This window comes from Rhinolophus sinicus, chromosome 1 (genome assembly GCF_057876585.1).
Source record: "Rhinolophus sinicus isolate RSI-liver-muscle chromosome 1, RSI-T2T, whole genome shotgun sequence".
Taxonomy (NCBI): domain Eukaryota; kingdom Metazoa; phylum Chordata; class Mammalia; order Chiroptera; family Rhinolophidae; genus Rhinolophus; species Rhinolophus sinicus.
This window is the reverse complement of record NC_142501.1, coordinates 127,549,331-127,573,791: the sequence shown is the minus strand read 5'-3', so window position 1 is coordinate 127,573,791 and position 24,461 is coordinate 127,549,331. Positions and strand designations below refer to the sequence as shown.

Here is a 24,461-nt window from a genome sequence, read left to right as displayed (position 1 = left end):
GTATGTGAATAGATATAACAGCATTATTCATAATAGCCCAAATATGGAACCAATCAAAATGTCCCTCATTAGGTGAATGGGTAAACAACCAAAGTATATCCATACAATGAAATACTACCCAGCAACAAGAACCATTGGCACATGCAGCAACAAGGAGGAATCTCAAAAACACTGTGCTAAGTGAAAGAAGCCCCATTTATATTTTTGAGGCTTAGTCATGATTCTCTTAACTACCCTCATTAGGTTTGATTTGTATTAAATCAGCCCTCCATGTTCAAGCACCATTTCGTTTTAGCTCCAATAATTGTTCAATTAAATTCACAGTACATTATTAACCAGAACTTACGTAATTATTAATTAATCAGTTAATAACACCTACCATTAATAATGAAATCAAACCCACCAAGATGGCTTACCTGTATTTTCATATTCATTGAGATCCTGAAAGAAATGTCCTATTATAAAAAGAATCATTCAATAGTGACCATTTAGATAAGGGTCCTGACAGCTTATAGGCACGAAAGCTGCCACAAGCCATTTCTTAAGAATAAGATTATCAGAATTTTCTGATGTACTTCTCATAGGATATATGCAAATTTAGATAGCTTTTGAAAAAATCATTGCAGATGGTGTAGATTAATGCGATACATATAAGTATAATTTAGACAGATATCCCAAAGTTAGTTCATTGATCTAATTTAGAAAATGGATAATCTGAAGGAAAAAAAAAACCTTCTAATTAAATAAATTACACAGGGTGCAGGGAAATGGGCATGTATTTGGTGCCAGACAGAACTGGATTTGAAGCCTCGCCATAGGTACATCAGAATGCTGCTGCTGTTTTTATCAGGAGTAGAATTCTGCCAAGTCCAGGCTACGGGTATGAGATAGGTGGCTTTCTAAAGTATTCCTCCCTGGATTTTAATCCCATTCCTGTACACTGAACCAACTCAGCAGCTGTGAGGTCCTCAGCCTCGTGTTCTCAGTGCAGACAGAATTTCAGGTGCTGGCTCTCAGCAGCATTTCTCCTCAGGTCCTCAGTTCCACATGGATGGACCCTGTATTTATGGCGGGATCTGCTGCTCCTCAGAGAGGCTGCTGGCAGGACTGGGCCACCCTTGAGAGTGGTTTGAGAGTGGTTTGGTTTTCCCGTGGGGTGGCCAGATGCAGAGGCCATACTGGTACCTACAGGTATGAATGTGCTGGGGCAGCCACCTCTGCGCCTTCGGTTGTGTGTTTTGTTGGGACCTGTGTGATTGTGTATAAGCTCAGAGTGCATCCAAAGCTGAATAATTCAGGACATTTCAGGGTTCTGTCTGTATCTACAAAAAAAACTTTCTGTTAAAATATAAGCTCTCGGGCAGTGTCTTCAGACTATATGACTCAGATATGTGTCTTCTGAATGCAGAATTTGGATTGTTGGTAAACAAAGACGTACAATAATTAAATGAGAAGACTTGGCTTCTGTCTACCCTGGTCAAGCCTTTTCTGTAAAAGCCTTTTCTGCAAGTAAAATCATATAAAAATCTGCCACTGCACCTTTTAAAACACTAACATGGTTTCCTTTGCTTTAAACACCGTCTTGAGTGATCTGGCTCCGCCATCATCTTGCCCCTCTTTCCCCATCCTCCCTGTGGCATGGACCTGCCGAACGTCCACCAATATCCATCCTCCCCTCTGGGATGGTAGTTTTAGCACAGCACATGGCTGCCAGGCACAGAATACATATCTCAGTGTCCCATGAATTTCTGTGACACCATATGACTTAAGTTCTCACAAATGGGAAGTGACAAGTGATGCATGCTACCTGTGTTTCTTGCCCTACATGGAGGGATGATGCATCCCCTGGGTTTCATCCCTGTTCCTGAAGGCCGAGAGATAGAAACCATTGGGGGCAGCTTTGGCCAGCACGTTGAAGGTGGCAGAGCCATGCCACCAGTCTGGGACCACTTGCACTGTTACATAAGAGAAAACAAAACTTCTAGGTTGTTTAAACCACTAAATTTGGGGGTCTTTATGTGAAAACAGTTTATCATCCTGTTTTCACTCAACTTAATATGCTCATGGGATATGGCTTGGCAAGCATTAGCTACTATTGTGGGAAGAAAAACATGCTCTTGGGTGGGGGGCAGCTACAGGCCAGGATGTCCAAGTGGAGAGTGGAGCTGGGCTGGGTGTCTGTCACCACTTCTGCTGGCACCTCCATGCTCTGCACAAACTGCAGATCCCGTGAGGTAGCCGCACTGCTCTTCCTCTGCCTGGAATGCACTCCAAATCCATACACACACTTTGTGCTACTCACATCCATCTTTTCAGGTTTCAGATTCATTCCATCTTTTCAGGTTTCAGATTCATTCTCGTTCCTGCCTCTATCAGTGCTCTCCTAAGACTTGCACGTCTTCTTGTTTGTCTCAGTAGACTGTAAGATTCCTAAGGGCGGAAGCCACGCCTGTCTCATCCACTTCTGCTTTCCCAGGCACAGTTCATGCCACAGAGCAGAATATAGTAAATATTTGTTGAATGAAGCAATGATCTTCTCCCCATTTTCAGTCCTGCCCCGTAACCACAATATCCTAAAATCAAAATACTCTGCAAATGTGAAGACAAAATGCAAAGTATTTGAGAAGGGAAACATATTGACATTATTTTTCTTCTACATAGCCACACAAGCCCCAGCACTTGCATTGTTTATTTTAATTTGTGAACAATACAGAAAGGTGCTGACTGGCTCTCACACATTTGATTTTCAACTCCACATATGGCCTGCTACTTGAGAAGTTTAAATTTTCTCTTCGATTTTTTTTTTTTTTTTTTTTTTTTCAGTTTGTACCCTGGAAAAGTAAGGTGATAAATACAGGCAATCATTGCAAAGTATGACTATTGCCGGGCGCTAATGTTTTCAAATTGCTGATGATTTTTAGGGACACCACAAACTGGCCGCACTGTCAGAAGCATTTGGCAGTCAAAACTGGCAGCAGGAAATCAGACTGTAAATTTAGAAAGCATTGCACCATATTCAGGAATGCACCTCAAAGTTACCTCCAAACATGTCATGGTCATGTAGCTGGGGTTCGGAGTGGATTTAACTACCCTTTATTATGTATTTTGTGGTACATGAAAAACTTCAAAAAGCACGGCTGGGCAAAGGAGAAAGCCAGTCTGTTGCATGAATGTGAAAATTTCATCACAGATTCCACCTGCCACTGCCAAGTTGGGAAAGCCATTTTGCACTGATGCTTTCTTCTTATACCTTCGACTTCACTGGAATAATTTTTTAAATTATTTCTCTTGTTCCGTTAACGCTCATTAGGGCAATTTTCTCAGCAACTGCTTACGTCAGAGTAAATTGATAGGCTGAAAAAGAAACATTTAGTTTTAATACACAGGAACTTTAACATATCATAGAATCTCAGAGAATAAGATTTGCATTGTGAATGGACCCTTTTGAAAGGCGATATTAAGTCCTCTTGCCTGATGTGTTAAGCAATAAAGCTTGAGGGGAAAAAAGTAACATTACTGGTTACCTATACTCTGGTAATTCACGAAATATGGTAACAGATAGCTGACGGGCTCCTTTACTGTGATAGCTACAAAAGGAGCCCACTGGTCTTCGTGTAGATTTCCACGTAGGTTCTTAACAAAGTTCTATGCCAAAGCAATGAAAAAGAAATAGGTGTGTGTGTTTATGAATCATAACAAAAGAAGCAAACTTTGTTATGGTTAGGGAACCTGCCAAAGGAACAGGAACAAGACACAGAGCAGCTGTTCCTCAGAATTCCAGTCTGCGAATACAAGTAAGCTGTTAGGAATATTAAACCAGAGAGATCTAGTCATTGTGCCCAGGCAAAAGAGTGACTGATACGTTTCATTGTGTACCAGAGAAAAATAATTCAAACACATTTAAAAAGTATAATAGTGTGAGTTGAAATGAGTGAAAGGATCCAAGGAGTAATTTTGAAATCATCTCAGCCTCATTTACTGCTAGACCTGAAATATGATTAGCATCCTACCTTCAAAGTAGCGTTTATTAACTTAGCTCTGTGCTAGCTCCCAAGGATATAAAGATGAAAGCAAGAGGTTTAGCCTTCAGGAGAAACCCTAAATGTGCTTGACTGCAAAGTTCAGTATGGTGCAGGAACAGTGGTGCACCATTGGTGGAGATGGGCATCCAGAAGGGTCAGCCATAGGTGGGTCCTGGTCCCCACAGACTATACATGGCATACAGGGCAACCAAGGTTCCCATGGGACCCACAGGGAGGGTTTGCAGAAACAAAGAGGCCCCGTTAAGTGGAACCATTGCAAATGGAGGCAGTTGACTAGAACAGATTTCAGTATTAGGCATGGGCACGATGACCCAAGGGCGGCAGGGGGTGAGGGGGTTGGGGGGGAAGCAACCATGCCTTAGAGAATGCTTGTTATGGTATCCAGGGACCAGGCCAGACCAACTTCCTCTCTGTGCACACTTAGGCCAAGGGAGGCAGTGTGCATGATAAGTGAGAGCATGGATCTAGAACTTGCATTCAAATCCTGGCTTTCCCAAGCTCTGTAACTTTGGGCAAGAGCCTTACTCTTTCTATGCTGCAGTTTCCTCATCTGTAACACTTGAATATTAATAATAATATTTAACTCTGGATTTGCTGATAGCATTTAATGAATTAGTATGTACAAGGAACTTTGAATCGTGCCTGATACATGGTGAGCATTAATTGTTGAAATGTCAACTATTATTATTAGTATCTTCTTGCTTCTCAAGCTATACCCACCCTCCCCACCTTTCCTGGATCTGGAAAGGTGAAAGGGGCAGGGGAATGTCACTTCTGGTGGAAGCTGGGTGATAATGAACTGAGAAAAGTTTGCCTGAGCTTTAGCTTACATCCTCCTTAGAGACTCCTGCCCCCCACACCTCTTCTCTGATTCTGGGGATATAACAAACAGGGAACTGGGTACCCATCCATCTCTGTCCCCTGAGTTCCCCACCATGAGGGATAGGGAAGGCTGTTCTCCTGGGTCACTGGCTGCCACATGCCTCACTCCTCACCCTGTACACAATTTGAAGGCTGGGTGTGTCTTCCTCACAGAGCCTTTCACATCACATGGCAGGTGATCAGCAACCTCCTGCCTCCTTACCTGATTGAGCAAAGGAAACCAAGACCTACCCGCCTGTTGATCATATTGAAAAAGATGTAATAGAGGGTAAAAAATGATTTAAAAGAAAAATCTTGCCAGAAATGTAAGCTATGCACTGAAGAAAGCTAGATTAACGGAAAATAAGTATTGACACAGATAAGCTACGAGTATGTTAGTACCTCAGATCTAAATTGATTTCAAAGTAAGATCAATAGTTAAACATTAAAATGTTTCATCAGGAATGCTGGGTTGCTCCTGGATCAGGCTTAGGGATATGATCCATTCCAGTTCTCTCAGAAGGAAGTTGAGACAGACAGGTTGGAGCGACACATAAACAGTCTTCTACATGTATCATTTTAGGGTGACCCAAAAGACCTTCCTAAGCAGAACTATTTCATTTCTGCTGCCTAAAATGTATTACTTTGGCATACAACTTGACATTTCACAAAGCAGAGATTTGGCTTAAATTTACCTTCTCTAAAATTTGTAAATGCAATTTTAAAGTCTGGGGAAAAAAGCAAGGTTATCACTCATTTAAAACTCAGTAGGAATGTGTTTAAACTGGGTTCTTCCAAATGTCTACGTCCAGCTGAGACTGTCAAAACTGAGGGCATGGGAGTTTTTAGGACTGTGGTGTAGGTAGTGGTTTAGGGCAATTGTTGGAAGAGCAAGTGTGGATTGAGCAGATCTGTGCGGGGTGAGAGCAGTAAGGAGGCTAGTATCACTAGTGGAAGAGTTGGAACAGCAAGGGGACGTGCTCTGTAGTGAGAAGAAATTCCAGGAATAAGGGAGGAGACCAAAGACTGTGTTTCCCCAAAAATAAGACCTAGCCGTACAATCATCTCTAATGCATCTTTTGGAGCAAAAATTAATATAAGACCCGGTCTTACTTTATAATGCAAGACAGGGTCATAATATAATATCATATAATATAATATAATATAATATAATATAATATAATATAATATAATATAATATAATATAATATAATAATTAATATAATATAATATAATATAATATAATATAATATAATATAATATAATATAATATAATAATTAATATAATATAATATAATATAATATAATATAATATAATATAATATAATTCTGGGTATAATATAATATAATATAACATAATATAATATAATACCAGGTCGTATGTTAATTTTTGCTCCAAAAGATGCATTAGAGCTGATTGTCCAGCTAGGTCTTATTTTGGGGGAAACACGGGATTAGCCCTCCTCTTCTTATGAAGATGAGCAATGTTTTGTGTATCATGGAATTGGAGAAGGTACCTTGAGGCCAAATGGGGAACAAAAAGGAACAGGCAGAGTTTGGGGACCCTGTGCCCTACTTTTTCTTCAGATGTTCCATTTTATCTTACAGTGTATGTTTATGTGTATATAAATTTCATAGAAATGTTAAAGTTTTCTTTGGGGTGAGGGGGGAGAGGAAAAGAGTTCCACTATAGGAAGAACTTAAAAAAAAAAAAAAGAATTGCTGGCCTAGATACCATTTTGAGGGCCGGCCCAGTTGTCCCAAACAGCTAACTCGGCATAAATCGTGCGAGATGAGCTCTGAAATGAATGCAGTCTTTGCCAGAAGAGGAAGAATCATTCTGTTCTAAAATTCATTCAGTTTCACTGAAATTTAAAGTTCTTATATAGATGGTATTAAGAAGTATCATTTTATGCAATTTTAACAAAAAAGAAAAGTCTAAAATGAATATTTAGTTATTAAAAACTTTTAGAGGGTTATCAGGTGTGTTTTTTTCCAGAGTTGGTAAATATAACTTTGTGAAATTTTACAGTAATATTTTTTAGGTTCCAATTTAAAAGATCTTGGATGTTAGACATAAGTTTTTAAAAGAGAAATTAAGAAAGCACAGTCAAATTTGACTTATTCCTTCCAACAGATTACATGAGAGAAGGAAAACATTTCCCAAATGGGTAGCAAATGACGAGACAGACTTTTAAGGTACACTTGATACCAATAGGGTGCAATGAAAGGAAGGGCAGGAGAGGCCTTGAGAATGAGGTTAAGTCAACTGAAGTTTAAGAAAAGCAATTATTGGGCCAAAAGAATCTTTCACTTAGGTTATTTCCCAAGAAATTAGTCATTTATTTTCATCTTATGAGCTTAGTTCCAATTTAGTAGGAGCAGGAAAAGCTATTTCTTTGACGTTGAAGAAGAAAAATTGTATCTCTTCTCTCCAGCCTCGTGCTTTATTTTTTCCATATTAATCTGCTTTTGAAAGCTGAAAAGAAATCAAAATGAAATTGGGAAAGTAGCTTAACTAAAGGTTTTTTTTTTTCCTTTTCAATTCGTTGGCTTCATTTCTTCTGGATATCTTTCATTTTCACCCCCAAAGGGATGAATTTGATATCCAATAAGGTATTTTAAATATTAACATGTCTTTGGTTTTGAATTCTTTCTAATAATGTGCCAATTTTTGGAGGTAAATATAAATGCAAACAATAAAACATTAAGAATTTTGACTGATTCTAATATTGAGGATACTGTGGAAATTATTATTCATCATAATATATCCATATTTAGATAATCTTTGGCCTGGACTTAACATAAGTAATTTTTAAATTTGTCTTAGCTTGATCAGATTTAATTTTTATAGTTTTACATCAGACTTTATAACTTCTTAGCACTTCCAAGAGCAAAGTTGCAAACCAAAACAAAATCCTTGCATGGACAACTTCTTTACATAATTAAGGTAATTGCTTTCTAATAAACAGTACATACCTTTTATTGTTTTAAAGTATTTCTATGTTAAATGATCAATTAACTTATGTCTGAGTAAGTAAGGCTATCACTCACATGAACTTGCTTTCAATATTAAAAAGAAAATTGAGATTATAGGCAGAAAAGACCTCAACTTCCTGTCCCACACCTGCAAACTTATCTGTGGGTACAGTCAGTGCAAATATCTTCTCTCTGCTCTCAGTATTTCTTCTCCTGGCTATTCCCACCCTCTGTACTCATGATCCCATTTTGTATCCTCCAGAAGCTGGAAATTCTGACATTGGCTATCTCCTCTAACGTCTGCATATTCCATCTTAATCTCTTTTTTCCTACTTGCTCATTTCCTAATGCCCTATTAGTTGATCACATCTACTGTGGGATACACCATATCAGAGGAGAAGCATTCTCTGAAGATTCTCATTGCCCCAACTACCCCTGGCTCTTCAGCCCACTACCGTGTTTTCCGAAAATAAGACTTAGCTGGACAATCAGCTCTAATGCGTCTTTTGGAGCAAAAATTAATATAAGACCTGGTCTTATTTTACTATTAGACTGGGTATAGTATAATATAACATACTATAATATATACCGGGTCTTAATATTAATTTTTGCTCCAAAAGATGCATTAGAGCTGATTATTTGGCTAAGTCTTATTTTCAGGGAAACATGGTACCATTGGCTTTTTTCTTTTTTTCTTTTTGTAATTAAAGTTTATTGGAGTGACAAAGGTTACTAAAGTTACATAGGTTTCAGGTGTACAATCCTGTAATACATCATCTATATATCACACTGTGTGTTCACCACCCAGAGTCAATTCTCCTTCCATCACCATATATTTGATTCCATTTACCCTCATCTACCACCCCCCTCTCTCTTTACCCTCTGGGAACCACTAAACTATTGTCTCAGTCTATGAGTTTTTGTTTCTTTATTTGTTTGTCTCGTTCCTTTGTTTTTTTTCAGTTTTATATCCCACATATCAGTGAAGTCATATGGTTTTCAACTTTTTCTGTGTGACTTATTTCACTTAGTATAATAATCTCAAGATCCATCCATGTTATCACAAATGGCACTATTCCATCTTTTCTTATGGCAGAATAGTATTCCATTGTATATATGTACCACATCTTCTTTATCCAATCATCTATTGAAGGACACTTTGGTTGTTGCCATGTCTTTCCAGATTGGTGCAGCCACTATGAAAGTCAGTGTGGAGGTTCCTCAAAAAATTAAGAATAGAATTACCATATGACCCAGCAATCCCTCTCCAGGGTATCTACCAAAAAGTCTGAAAACGTTTATCCATAAAGATGTATGTTCTCCGATGACCATTGCAACTTTATTTACCATTGGCTTTTAAATTAAAAAATTCACAAATCACTTTATCAGTAATCTCTGGGATTTCCAAATGTCCAAATCCAAGGGGCTCTTTTCAGTCCTCACATTGCTTAATCTCTCCAAGGCATATTATAATGTTGACCTCACCTTAAAATGTCCTTAAAATGTCGCCCATACTTTGTTTCTGTGATTCCACAATCTTCTGTTCCTCTCCCTACCTCATTGATGATTCATTTCCTGTGCAGGCCTTACTTCTTTCTGGCCAATCCATTTGTTATAACTTTTTAAGTAACATAAGTAATGTATGTTCTTTGAAAAAAAAGTGAAAGCTAAAGATGAACAGAAGGGGAAAGTATCAACTGGAGCCTGCTGAAGAAAACCTCCATGAATCCTTTCGGGGAACTAGAATTTTATGCCTGGGGCACCAGGAAGCCATTGACATATTGTGAGCAGGGCAGTCAGTTGGCCCCATTTGCCTTTCAGAAGTTACTCTCATTTAAAAATAGATGGACTCAGGAATGGAGGATGAGTTAGGTAGCAGTTCAGAAAGAGATAATGGTGGCTGCAACTAAGGTCATAAGTACAGGAGATGGAGAGAAATGGGTGGATTCAAGAGATATTGGGGAGGTAAAAATAATAGGACTTTTGACTTTTTGAATGTGAAGAGTGAGGAAGAAGGTAAAGAGAGGACACCTAAATGTCTAGGTTGGACGACTGGATTTTAGGATCATAGAAGGAATCTGTTTGTGGAGGAAAATGAGAGTTCATTTGGGACATACTCTCTTTGAACATTTTGGAGGTTACAACGTGGAGATGTGCTATATATCTATATCTTGAGGGTCTTGTTCATGAAATAATGAGAATGGATGACATTTCTCTTTGAGGGTGTATAGAGAAAAGAAAAAAGTGAGAGGGCTGAAGGACATGCCATGATATCCTGAGCCATACCATGATGGGCAAAGAAAGAGGATTCCACAAATGACTCAGAGTATTAAAGGGAAAATATCCAAACAAATCAGGGAAGTGTTATTTTAAAGAAGTCGAGAGAAGAGATTATTTTAAGCTCAAGAGCATAACCAATGGAATAGATGTTACTGAAAAGTAAGACAAGAACCAGAAGTGTCCACTGAAAAAGAGGTAAGAAAGTAGAGGCAGCAAATGGAGGCCACTCTTTGATAAAGTTTGGCCAAGAAGAGAAAGCAGAGATGATATCTGGCAGAGAAGGTAAAAGAGATTTAGGTGGTTTTTCCTTTTGTCTGTTTTGTTTCTGTCCTAAGACAGCTGACTTAAGCATGTTTAAATGCTAATTGGCAAGAGCAGGAAGAGAGTGGTGGCAGTGAATATACCGGAAGGTGTGGGGATAATGACAAAGTGAGCATCCAGAGGAGATGGGAAGGCAGGTGAGTACATAGCTTAAGGCAAGGAGCTGAATGCAGCCTGGAGGAGAGACACCGCTTGTGTAAGACAGATGGCAAGGAGGACAGGATGAGTACACTTGCCATGGAAATCCATGAGTGCGATGACAGGGAGCTGGGCAGATTCCCTTGCTGCGATTTCCATTTTCCCTATCAAGTGGGGAAAAAGCACATGCTGAGAGTGAGAGAACTGAAGAGGTGGGTTAAGTAATTTGAGAAGAGTAGCAAAGGTTTTAAATAGCTGCTGTGGAGAATTAAAGTTGATGAGAGAGAGACACCTACATGGATTGCCAGGGGGAGCTGAGAGCCAGTTGAGGTGACAGATCATGAACGTGTGTGCCTTTGCATCCATCAGTTTTTGAGCATTATCCAGAAGGCTGATTGAGGTCCAGGATTTCAATTTGTAATAATGGTAGAGAGAAAAGAGCTAAACCCAGTGACGGACAAGCAGTGGACATGGTAGTCCATAGAGTGTAGGTCCACAGCAGGGAGGCTGTAAAGATAGTTAAGTACCTCCTGTGTTCTTGGTCTCATTCTGTTTCAGAAACTGGAATTTCTCTTTCTTTCTTTTTTTTTAAATTGAGCTATAATTGATATATAACACTGTATTGGTTTCAGGTGTAGAACCTAATGATTAGATGTTTATATATTGTGAAATGATCACCACAATAAGTCTAGTTAACATCCTGGAATTTCTGATAGGGGGCAATTAGAGGCAGAGACGGAACAGTTGCTCGTATTAATGAGGTCCAGGTGTAACCGTGAGAATGGCTGACTAGTTACTGTGGAATAGAGGTAAAGTTCAACTGAATTGAGGAGGACAAGGTCTGAGGCTAGAGGAGAGGTTATTGTTTGGGTCAAACTGTTTTTGGTATTTTATTTTGATAGTAGGTGTCATTTTAAGTCACATTTTTATTTATATATATATATTCAGTAGTTCAGATGTTAGCTAGGGCTGCCATTCCTCTTATGATGTAGGAAATATTGACGGAAACCCCGCTCTGCTTTCCGTGCCCTAGGCAAACTCTAATTAGGGGGGAATTCTGTATCGATATGTCATCACAGTCATCTCCAGCTTCTGATCATTTGTGTCGGGTTATATACTGTCTCGCTTTGGTAAGCATGTTTTCCCTATCTTACACGGAGCTAGACTTGGAACTCTACCCTTTTTTCTTGCCCTCCCCACTAACTTCTACCCCCAGGAAAACAACAATCAAGCCAAATCAAAACAAGAACATTCTTATAAGGTCATTGCGTGAACAAAAATGAAAGGTTTGGAGTGCTGGAAGGGAATATACATTGCAGCAATGCCAACAACTTTCAAGTCAAGTATTACATATGTCAGTTCTTTAAAAGTCCCATGATGGCTCTGACCTAGGCTTTCATTTTCCCAGCAGATCACTTACCTGTCTTTTCTCTTCTCTGCCTTTTCTCCTTAAAAAGAAGGAAAGATTCTTCTGAATTCCCAATCTGAGTGATTTAACTTTCTCCAGGCTGTACCTTCAACATCAGCTCCAGATTTTTCTGTGTATCAAAAACTTGGCCTAATCATTACATTCAGACAAGAAATGATAGTGGCTCAGTTCACAGCACTGGAGGTCATGAGAAGAGGTCAGATTCTGGGCACATTTTGAAGGGAGAGCCAACAGGTTTTGTTCATGGCTAGGATGAGGGCTGTGAGAGAAAGAGAGAAGTGAGGGATACTGCAAAGGTCTGGGCCTGATAACTGGAGAGACGAGTTCACCTTAGCTGAGATGGGAAACCTATGGAAAAGTAGGTTTTACATGGGAGAGTCAGGAGTTCAGCTTTGTCCATGTGAAATCTGAGGTGCATTTTCAATCCCACTGGAGATGTCAAGCAGGTAGTGCAGTTATCCGAGTTCAGGTCAGAGCTGGACACCTGTCCTTTGGAGGAGTCACAAGGAAGTCTGCCTCACCCTCCTCTGCTTTTTAAGTGTATAGTGCGCCTTTACTCAACATTGTGGATAGTTCTGCGACTTTAAGCAAACTGACGTATGATGAACCCAATTTTGCCATAGGTGAAGTGATATAAACAAGAGTTGAGTTCCTACGGCATCTCATCAACGTTATAACAAAATGATGTTATTCGAGGACCTCCTGGACTTGGTCTTGTCTTGACCACATATGAATGAAGCACCCGACTATGCTATTTCCTAGATCATTTTACTCCACAGAAGTGTTCTTTGACTTGCTACTGGGTTTCCCCGAAAATAAGACCTAGCCGGACCATCAACTGTAATGTGTCTTTTGGAGCAAAAATTAATATAAGACCCAATCTTATTTTAATATGAGACCTGGTCTTATATAATATAATATACATAATATTATATAATATAATATAATACTGGGTCTTATATTAATTTTTGCTCCAAAAGACGCATTAGAGCTGATGGTCCAGCTAGGTCTTATTTTAGGGGAAACAGTACTGAGAACCAGAGGAAAGCCGTAGTGAAATCCAAAGCAGAAAACACACAGCTATCTGTTCTTTCTACTCCATTTCTATAGGACCTGCTGTACTCAGTCCCCCTGATAGCGTGCCAGAGGCGCTGACTGCTGTGAGCCCAGCCTCTCAGGGCTCACTCAGTTCTCCAGAAGGGCCTCTTGGAACCTATCACAGAAGCAGAACTTGACAGGGACTCAGAGACAGTCCTGCTGAGCTTCCCCTCAGGGCCTCTTGTCATTCCTTATACAGAGGTACTTACCCACATGACTCCCAGACTCCACTGGGCAGAAGCAACTTGACTTCTTCATGAGAGGGTCAATCACGCCAGCCAATACTGGTCACATTTTGGCACTTGTCACTCCTTGCTAGCATCAGGTTGAGAGTACAGTGCCTCAAGTGTGTTTTATTTACTGGATTAATAATGGCTAACAACTAGAAAGCAGTCACAGTGGGCCAGGCCTTGTTCTGAGAATTTTACAAATAAAATAGGTTGAACAGCAACTTGAAGGCATTCCAAATGAAACCATGAGCTTCTGCCCAGGGCACAAGGAGACTTTCTGCTTCTGTTTCCTCTAATGTAGAGTCCAGAGCAGAGTCCCATAATTTCGTGATCCAGCCAGTAATGAAATCATTCTCCACTTCTAGGATTCTTTAGAAGAAGGTTTTCAGGGCTCTCTTCATTATTACATATTCTATTTCTGCCACTCAGTACTCTAGACTCAGCACTCCAATCTGTGTGTGTCTGTGTATCTCTGTGGGTCTGAGTGTCTCGTTGGACACAAAAGCTCTCTAGTGGAAGGCTTATGGAAAGACAACATGGAAGAAAGACCAGAGGATACACTTACTCACGTGTGAGCAAACATCTGCACAGAAAGGGGACTGGATGGAACAAGTAGAACCCCCTTCCAAGCGCTGTGGACATGGACCTGGGATCATGCAAACATGGCGGGCACTCCTGTCAGCAGCAGGCAGACAGACAGCACTACAAGGCAAACCCCTTAATTCACTGATCAAACAATCAAAGGTTTTGCCCCAACCAGCAAATGTAAAATGTGTTCTGACGCCTAAGGCTCTGGTGAGCTGTCATGTGAAATGAATTACCAAGGCTCAAAGTCAGGATGTGATAAAAAATCTCTGTGGAGTCCCCATTGCCACAGCAGCAGAGCCCAGTCATCGTGGACAGCCTGGTAGCCACCTTTTAGGACAGAGACAGTCCACGTGCATTCCCTGGTACTGGGCTGTGTGTTCGTGCTCCAGCCATACCACAAGGCCTTGTAAACGGGAACATAGCAAACGGGTTCACAGTTCAAATCAGCTCCCGAGAATGAAAGATCTTTCTGGAAAACCCACTGAGCTCGCTGTGCACACAGGTATTTTCAGAGCTCATCCGTCTCTACTTATAACTCATATTTCCAGTCTGCGTTCACCCAAACAATGTTGAGTCAAACCACAAGAAAATCTGTTATCACTCAAATTGGTACATATTTTTCATACAACTCAATATTACATCAAATCATTAACTGTTAGATATAAAAGTAAAAATTGAATGCAGGCAGCGATCCCCATGCTACCTTGGTCTCACCTTCCAGGGGACGTCAATCACGGGTCACAGTTGTGTACTGAGGCATGCGCCTTGAGATCCAAGCCTTTGACACTGGAGGAAGTATTCGTGTCAGCCCAATCCACAAACCATGCTTTTGCCCCTCCCAAGTCCTCATTCTAGCCAACCTTGTAAAAAGTTATGTGTTTGAATGATGTTTTAAAGTGCCCTATGCAATTAAGTTTTAAAGCAAGGGGGTTAGTGTTCCTTCAGTGTATATATGAAACTCCCAATAAATTTAAAGTCCTTGGGTGCGCTTGGGGGAGGGGGAGGACTTAAAAAAGGAAAGTTTTTGCAAAGAACAAACACTTCAAAAAGGTAAACCTGAGGTGTTTTTCCCCCTTATAATATGAAAAACATTTTTATAGTTGGAAAAAGTCTATGGATCAAAAAATATATATACCAAAACATGTGTACTGATTACATAATCACTTGTATCCAGTTTGCATCTCACTTTCCTAAGAAAAGTACTGCTTTTAAGTAATTATCACAAAGCATTACAAACCGCTTTCACTTTGCCCCGTGTGTTAGTGATTTGAAAACATATGCTGCTCTTTCCTTTCTCTTAGTTGCCCAGCAAATTCAGAATTCTGCACTAAATTTCTGTTAAGTGGATATTTATACTCACTTTAAAGCATTCCTCTGATAGCTCTAGTTTGCTTGTGAAGCTCTTAGGAGAAGCAAAAGCATATATTCTTTAGCCTAATTGTAAACCAAGATATACTATATAGCTCGTTATACAGATGGCAGTTTGGGAAAGTAGCACGTTCTTATTCAATTTGTAATGCAGCATTACCTACATAGCCTGTGGGTATATAACAAAGCAATAAGTAACGTTCATTGACAGCAAAATTAAATTCAGGAACAACAATACATTCAAATAGTCCCATCACCAAAGAGGGTCCTGGAAGTACCTCTCAAATATCAAGCCATTTATACCCTGAGCACACAAAAACTTCTACACTTCCAACTCTGTACCCTTGGGTGAGAATGTTTCTGGCTAAGAAAAATGGGCAGAGTGCGATAAATTAACCAGTAAAGAATACATCCCAGTAACTGGAACATAGTAAGCTTGGTAGCTAATAAAATCATTTCACGTTGTGCAAACATTAGGTAACCTGTGGGCCTGATGCCAGTGAGTCATTTGAGGTGCGTTTAAGGAAGCAGCTCTCACTGCCCACCTCAATTCTGTGCCCCACTTTTCTCCTTTTATCTCGGTCTTTTAAATATCCCCCTGGCCTATACATTATGCCCTTAAAATACTGGATTGCTGGGCTCCACTGGTCAAGTTTTTAGGCTATAAACACTCACTAACCGCCATATGAGAGATAGAATGAAGCCTTGTGGTTCATGCAAGAAACTTAGGCAAAATTAATTTCCCAAAGAGTAGTAGTAGTCCTCTGAATGCATTCAGGACTAGAAGTTAGTCAGGGAATAGAAAAAGTCATTTACAAAGTAGAATCATAAAAAGGGTCCTGCATGGGTTAAACATTGTATTCTAACATCAAGCATATAAATGCACAGTAGATGTTCCCATCAGCAACCTTGATCTAGCTGACTCCTGGAATCTCCAATATGCCACAAGCTGTCTGTGAAACATCGGGATGCCAACAGCAAGCCAAATGCATGACTAGTATATATTTCACATTTATGTAATATAAAATTATGTCACTGGCATCAAGGGTTTGGGAATAAATGCAACGGACTCATGTAAAGCCAGTGATGGAACCACAGACCAACAACCAGGCCTGAGGGAGTGTGGGCAAAATGTAGGTTCGGGTTTGGCAGACATCAGACCAAGGGTCTCCTTTCCAAGGAAGTCATGCAAGGAATCAGTGGCAACAGCTGATGCCAAGTGAAGCCTGGGTCATTGGTACCCATTGGGGTCAACCACAGATGAGATGAGGTTTGGAGCAAGTGCTAACACAGGCTAGACTGACCTCAGGACCAAAATTCCTAGTTCCTCATTCCTCCCAAACTCACCAGGGCTGGGGCCCAGGGAATAAATGCCAGAACCAGACTTCAAAACTGGCGAAATAATCACCATGGTAATGAACACAATTTATAGAGCACTTACTTTGTACTGAGTACTGGATTTATGTGATTCAAATGTATAACCTGTATGAAAAGCTACATCATGGTCCAGCCAGAACATGGAAATGTAATCAGAGACACAAAAAGCCTGGCAACCAAGTAGCAATTAAAAATAATTTTAATCCTAGGTTTCTCTCTTGAAAATAGAGAGCAAAATCATGCACTGTCAAACTTCTTTAAAATCCTCCACCAACAGGAGGGAAGGTTTTTATAGAGAAGACCCAGAAGCACAGCATGGGAATTGTGTGATTGCGATAGTAGCTTAAATGGCTTCCCTATTTGGGAAAGCCTAGCTGGCTGTTGGTGATTGGTCGCTCTTAGGTTTCATTTTCTCAGATTCATGTGCATTGACTCTAGTTTAGATTTTGGTTTGCTTGTGTAGCCTAATAAGGCGGTAGAGCCACCTCATCTAATGGCCTTTGCCTTGCTTAATTATACTAATGATGCAAAACTCACAAGGCATGAGCTCCCCCAAATGGCCCTGTTTCCCTTATTCAGAAGAGGATATTTATTTTTCTTGAATCTCAGAAGACTGATTATCTCATTCCCTTTTCTTTCTCTGGAATTTTGCCCCTAGTTGATGAACTTCACAAATTTATTTTAGGAAATTACTCGGGATGCAGTACAAATGATTAATTACAGTGGGGCAAGAGAGGGCACAAGGACAGTGGGACGCTTTTGTAGGCTTTAAAGGGGTGGTAAGTGGCAGTGGCCATAGAGAGAAGTGAATGACTTCGGTAAGTGTAGACAGTTGAATCACGAGAATATGGTAATCCTTTGGATGGAAAGCAGGGGAGCTGAGGGTGGGAGTGAGTGAGAGGAAGGGAGCGATCTGGCTAGAGCAACTAAGCGACTGTATCTATTACTGATATGGGAGAGTACTGAGAGATCAGGTTTATAGAGAAAATATTTAAAGTTTCACCTGTAAAATATTAAGATTGAGGTAGCTGTGAAACTTCAAAGTGGAGATGTCTAAGAAGCACTGGTTAGGATGTGCTCCATTGAGAAGAAAGCTCTTTTTTCTTTTTAGTTTCAGGTGTACAAAACAATGTAATATTAGACATTTACATCCCTCACAAAGTGATAGCCCCCTCCTCCAATCTATTGCCCCTCTGACATCACATATAGCTGTGACAATTCCATTGACTCTATTCCCTATATTCCCCATGCAATTCTGAGGTGGAGATATAAATTTAGAAGGTGGTTCCACCTGAATGATGCTTGAAATCAGGTAGTGAAAGAAACCATGTAGGGAGAGAGAACAGAATGAAGACAGAAAAGAAATTTGTTCTAAGGAACGCTAACAGTTTATGGTGGGGAGGAGAAAGCCATCAATGGATTGTGGGAAGATGAGGACAAATGGATATGGGGAATACCAGGAGAGTATGCTTTAAGAAGCAGAGACAATTTCAGAAAGGAGAAAGTAGTAATTATATCAAACGCTGTTAAGAGGCCAAATAAGAGGGAGACTCAAAAGTGTCTGTTGTTCTTTGCCACATGGAAGTTATTGGTGACCTTCGAGAGGCTTGTTTCAGTGGAGAGCTGAAGGCAGAAGCCAGCCTAGAGTGACTTGAATGGAATTTAAGAATGGATACAGTGAGTCCAGACAACTCTTTAAAGAAATTTGATTATGAAGGGAAGAAAATGAGTCAAAGTGGTGTTTTGTTGTTTGTTTGTTTGTTTTTGTGGGGTGGTTTTTTAAGATATGAAGATGTGCTTTTAAATGATGATGGAAAGGAATCAGTAGAAGGGAGAGATTAAAGATAAAGTAGAAGAGAGGGAGTATGTAGTGGTAAAATATACTAAGGAGAAGGAGAAAAGAGGGAGAATACAAGTGGTGTGGTGGACCTTGGATAGGAGAGAGATGTCATTACAACCGGAAGGAAGGAAAAAAAATTGTGCTAAGGTGCAAGTTGGTTTGTAGATTTGGCTAGAATAGTTCTTGTTTAATGGCTCCTATCAAGTTTATAAAGGAGCCCTTGAGGTTATCTGCTGAGAATGGGGGCTGTACGGAAGAGTTGGAGATTGAAGAAGAATGTAAAAGATTTGAATAAGCACTGAAATGAGTAAGGAAGTGACCTAATTACAGAGAGACATATTTAGATTGCTGAGTAGTGATGAGAATCAGTTGAGGTTGGATCTCTAGTGGACTCACTTACCTTGTATACATATTACCTCCAGGGGGCTCAGTTATTAGTGAGGGCATGGGGAAGACAGAGTTGGTTATGGTTTTAGTGGATAGAAGTCACAGGAGGTTTAAGAAACTGACAAAGAATGATCAAAAAGATATACTGTGGAATCTAAGCTGGTTATGGAAGAAGTGAAGACAGGAGATGCTTGAAGAAAAAAGTATGTAAGCAATGGAATAGAGGTCATAATGAGAACAAATAAGTTCAACAGCCAAATCATAGGAGAAGACACTGTGGTTAGAGTGTTTGAAGGTTGGACCATTGAGAGGGGTGAAAAATAAGGACCAGGGTGAAGACATTGACCATGAGGAGGTCAAGGAACTGAGAGGCCAGACATCCTTTCACACCCCAATTTGATCGAGGTTTTCTCATATACAAACTTCTAAATGTTTTATATTTTCCTTTCTTATTTAAATCATTGATCTACCTGGAATTGATGTTTATGTATGAGATTGCCATTTTTATTTTCTTCTATTTGGATAACCAGCTGTCCTTGAGCCATTTGTTGAATAGTTTAGTCCCTAAATATTCTTTGAATCCATTCCTTCCATGCCATTTCTGGGTCCTGCTTTCTTGAGTTCTTCTCACCTCTAGCCTGAAGTATTGCAGCACTTTTCAGTCTCTTGTCCCCCACAATCCATATTCTATAAGTTGCCATAAAAGTTATCTTTCTAAAATGTAACTACAACCATGTCTCTCTGCTGATTAAAGTGATTAAATAACTTCTCTTTATTACCTACAGAATAAAAGCCAAACTCCTAATTCTGACACATTTAAGCTGTTTCATAGTATTTCCCTTTTAGTATTTCTTTGCTTATTAAGTCATCCTCATTTTCTGACATTATCCACATTTTTTTTCTAAAATGCTACTACCAGGGGTGCCAAAAAAATGTATACACATGACTTGTATTCATCTTTTGTTATCAGTATATATTGAGTATTACAATTTTAATACAGGTTTTTCCTTTCTTAAAATGTGTATACATTTTTTAGGCACCCTCTGTATATTGATAATACATGATTCAAAGTAAATTTTTAAATCTTTATCAGGAATACTAATTAGAATCATAACTGGTAGATTTTTTACAGTTCTAATTCAGTTATTTGAAATTTATTGGACATCTACTATGTATTAGGCACTATATGGTACTATAAGTTTCAGAGTTTACAATCTAAAGGGCAGAAAGCATTAATCCAAATATCTGTGAAAAAGGAAGAATTTAAGTGTAGCAACAGACATCTGAGTAAACGACTATGAGAGTTCTGGTGAGAGAGAAATGGCATTTTGTTTGATGGAAGTCAGTGAAGCCTTCACAGAAAAGTTAGCTGGGTCATGGAAGATGGTTACAATTTAAAAACTCAGAGAAGGTGATGGAAGGGCATTTTAGGTAGAGACGTGGTGTCAGTCAAGGCAAGAGAAGTGGAGAAGTATGACCTTGGAGTATGAGATGGAGCAGGAGAAAGACGAATGGCTAGAAAGGTAAACTGAGGCCAGAGCACAGCAAAATCTTTTAAGAATCCGCTAATAGACTGGGCTCTAGTTAGTTAGCATTGGGAGTCAATGGCAGTCTATCAACAGACTGATATAACTGGGTTGTGACATGATCAGCTGGATTGGAATGCAGAGAGATTCAATCTAAGAGGATGCACTTCTAGTCTAGGTATAGTATGTTGTTGGCTTGTCCTGGGAGGTGGAAAAGCCAGAATGAATGCAGGAGAAATTTCAAAGCAGAATCCATCACAGTTAGATGACCAAAGAAAGGAGAAACATGTCTAGCTCAACGCCAGAAAATAAAAAGGTGGGAATTGTATGAGAAACTCCTGTATTTGATTAAATACGACTTATATTTGTATTTTCCCAAATGGAATTTCTTGCATTTTTTTAGTGACTTTTAAAAATATGTAATATCTACAATTATTTTGATAGCTTAACTTTACGTCTTTAGAGTAACAGTTTTATTCTTATTTTCCTTCTCCTCCTCCTCCACCTGTGACAGCTTCTACTGGATATGATCGGGTCCTCTGATCAGGAGCTTCAGGAAGCTGCAGCTGGTTGTATATCCAACATCCGCAGGCTGGCTCTTGCTATAGATAAGGCACGATACCCTTGAAATTTGAACAGACATTACAAGCTACCAAATTTTACATGACACAGAACATGTCACTCCCGTGGCAGGGAAGCCAAAACTAAGAAACCGTTACTAGCAAATCCTCTACAGACAAATATCTGAATGAAAACACACAATGAAAAATGCGAAGGATGCTGTTCATCCGAAAATTGCATGGATATTTTTGTTCTATTTAATGTTTTAGGGATATGTCACGTAATGAAACGCAAAGCCGATAAATCTGTAATAATTTTCCAGGAATCTGAGAATATATGTATACGGTACATATGTATATTTTAGTGATGCTTTTATATTTGTGATGATTTTAATAAAAGATAGTGACTTCCCTGTGTGCAGTTTTATACTGAATGAATGTCTTTAGAATTCCCTTTCTGTTAAACCTATCTAACGGTCCTCTCATTATGGTTTTGTCTGTTTGATCACTTGCAACCCACGGGAGAGTTCTGAGGAGATGTGCTGATTTCACAAACTGTTAGAATTTAGAGTTAAGCAGCTGGACTTGAGAGATCATCCCAAGGTCATTCCAACTTTCTCCTAAATACTATCAAACATCTGAGAAGATAATGCATAACTGTCACTGAACCAGATCATGCAGATCACAAAAACATAAGCAATGTGCAAGTTTTTTTACTTTTGGACTTACAAAGCATAAACAATGATATGTTTTATTTCCCTCACAGGATTCACCAACACTTTTATTGACAGAATGAACTTATGCTGATGTCAGGATAATATTACTTCACATAAAATTGCTTTGAATTTCTGAACTTGTTTTCAGCACACAAAGTACTTTTTAAAAAGTGGCTACAAAGGATTAATAGCATTTTATCAGGTTATAGAAACATTAGAAGCCACTTAAAAGAATCACATATGTAACCTCGGTGTGCTGAAATGTTTGGGAACTAACTGTCCAAGCATCTAATACTAGCCTGGAAAATAGCTTTGTATGCATCAGCTCCGTAAACCCACAATCTCGGTTAATGCTTTAAAGAGCAGGCAAGGAGATTTTTATGGAAAAATATTAAGTACTGTGTATGTTTGTCATAATTTGGAGAAGATCATAAACTTAATTGAATTAGTGTAAATAATTTGTGTGAAATGAAAAGCTTGTACAGGATGAAATTACCAGTGATAGATTCTGTAATAAAAAGATAAGGCATTTCTGAGAATTTTAAGGTTTTGTAAAACACCAATTCATCTTCACTGCTTTTCAAAGGAGGTTATAAAAGAGAATAATAGGGACAAGGAAATGATATTAATGTTAAGAATTGAATTTAAATAATAGTGTAACTCCTGTAATTTTTTTTTTTGAGGTGTAATGCAACTTCATCACTTTATTCAAATCTTCAAAATAGTCTTTATTCTACATTTTTAGTATAAAAAAATCCACAAGTTAAGTGCACCACAGTGTAGAGAGAGACATACAACGCTGAACTTCCATAACAGTCAATGGTACAGTCAAACATCACATGTACAGAACATAAAATTTAGATGAACTGAAATTATAAAATAAAATCCAATTGCTGAAAACAAAAATCAAAATATTAAGGATCCCTGAAATATTCTTAACCCTAATGAGATTTCACTGGGCTCAAGTCATTTTGTAGGGAGGCATTCACAATATCACCCCATTGACCTAGCTTAGGAATTCTGGGGAACCATGAGGGGCTGCATGAGACGCTCGGACAGTAAAAGGTAACCAATTTTTTTTGTCTGAAAATTCCCCTTAATTTGGCTCTGAAGTCATCAGGCTTCTGAAATGCGTCCTCCTCCTTGCCCTCCCCTTCCCCATTCTAAACAAACTATTGTTTATAGTACAGTTTGATTTGCTATCCTTTGTTCAAACAAGCTGAGTTTTTCTGGCACCAAAGCAAATTTGGGTTTGATTCACGTATGAAAAGACAACCTAGGAGGAGGGTCCGAAAGGCACCCTCCACTTTTGCCTGAGATGCAAAAGCAGAAGTAATGGGTCTGATTGGGGCCCAGAGGGGGTTCAGAGGATCCTTGTGAAAGACTAGTTAAAAGATGACAAGTGGGGAGAAGTGCAAGGAGAGAAGGAAATTAGTCTGACTGGCTTTCTGTCCTGCACCATTGATTCAATGGAGATTGGCGGGAGGGAACGGAAGACTAGGGTTGAGGGTGAGATGTGGGACCAAGGATGGAAAGGAAAAGGCAGGCCACTAATGACTTAAAGGAGATTAAAGACCAATCAGAATAATTTGGCAACTTTAATTCTTAGGAAGATCAAAGTTCCCTCCAAACCTAATTTGATGTTTTATTACTAAAAGCAAAGACCAGTATGGTACAGTATTACTCTAGAGGAATTAAAGGAAGATCCTTAGGGCTGCTTTACCCACATTCATTTTATGAATGGATACCTCCCTTACCTCAAAATGCTTTAGGGAGGTACTGCTACCATTACATGGTTCCTTATTAAGTTTGAAAAGTGCCTGAAAGTTTGGGCACCAGAAAGACACCTCAACAACATGTGTCTAAACTGCAACTTCAGGTTAATATGACTAAAGCAGTTACATTGTGAGAAGTGCTGAAGGTATGTGATGTCTTTCTCGGCACAGAGGTGGCCTTGGTTCTTCACCAGATAGTGTAGCCACCATCTGTGCCGCCCATGAAGTAGTTTCCCTTCCGCTGAGTTACGAGGACATTGGCTCCCTGCATGACTGCAAGCTGAGCAGCATTGGGAGGGCATCCAGGGGGTGGTGGAGGAATGTTGCCAGCAGTAGCCCCAGCTCCAAATCTGGCGCCTGCATCATACCCTCCTTCCACCAGCACTGTGGGACCAGGTGGATAGATGGGGCCAACTGGATAATAAGCCATGGGGACTGTGGAACCTAAAGGTCCCACAGCCACAGATTGGGCCATGGGCAGATACAGGGAGGCGCCAGGAAATGCAGCTGACATGGTGGGGACGGTGGCAGCCCCTGGGTGCACAAAGCTCGGACGATAGAGCTCTGAGTAGGCAGGTGGAGCATCAGTATAGGGTGGAGCCTGAGGGAGATGCAAAGTCTGAGGGTACACAGGATTCCCAGGAGGTTGCACAGGGTAGGTTGGCTGCGTTGGATATTGACCTTTGCTGTTCATGGTGGCTGCGGGTCCGGTTCGGCTTGGCGTCGCGGACGGTTCAACTCCTGTAATTTTTAACAGTAGATATTTCTAATATTAAAGTCACATTAAAAATGCATCTAGAAATCATGGATTCTGACAGCTATAGAAAATGAATAAATATATTATTGTTATATTATTATTAAAGGAAGTTTTCACCATTGTCTTAAGATTTTAAAATATTCTTGGAATTAGTGGGTCCAGGGAGTGAAGGGACGCAACTGGCAAAA

At 39.6% G+C, this 24,461-nt stretch overlaps 2 protein-coding genes across 5 annotated transcripts in view; one reads left to right on the top strand and one right to left on the bottom strand.

The window, feature by feature from the left end:
• ODAD2 (outer dynein arm docking complex subunit 2) overlaps positions 1-21,459 on the top strand; it is a 164,581-nt gene extending 143,122 nt beyond the window's left edge. For 2 of the 3 annotated variants that reach the window (XM_019731479.3, XM_019731480.3), the window contains one exon: positions 20,980-21,225. In XM_019731479.3, the coding sequence (XP_019587038.3) occupies positions 20,980-21,093 (114 nt within the window). In that variant the 3' untranslated portion in view covers positions 21,094-21,225. Of the gene's footprint in view, positions 1-20,979 lie in introns of all 3 variants that reach the window. The other variant, XM_074324752.2, reaches the window with a different exon arrangement.
• Positions 21,460-23,373: 1,914 nt separating this feature from the next.
• On the bottom strand, positions 23,374-24,245 carry LOC141569989 (DAZ-associated protein 2-like). 2 transcript variants are annotated; one of them, XM_074324754.2, is made up of 2 exons: positions 23,910-24,245; positions 23,374-23,832 (listed from the first exon to the last, which is right to left on the bottom strand). In XM_074324754.2, the coding sequence occupies exons 1-2, from the start codon at positions 24,208-24,210 to the stop codon at positions 23,510-23,512; spliced, it is 624 nt and encodes a 207-aa protein (XP_074180855.2). In that variant the 5' UTR covers positions 24,211-24,245; the 3' UTR covers positions 23,374-23,509. The 2 variants fall into 2 exon arrangements, with proteins under 2 accessions (XP_074180855.2, XP_074180854.1); XM_074324753.2 differs by having other exon boundaries at positions 23,569-24,245.
• Positions 24,246-24,461: the final 216 nt, after the last annotated feature.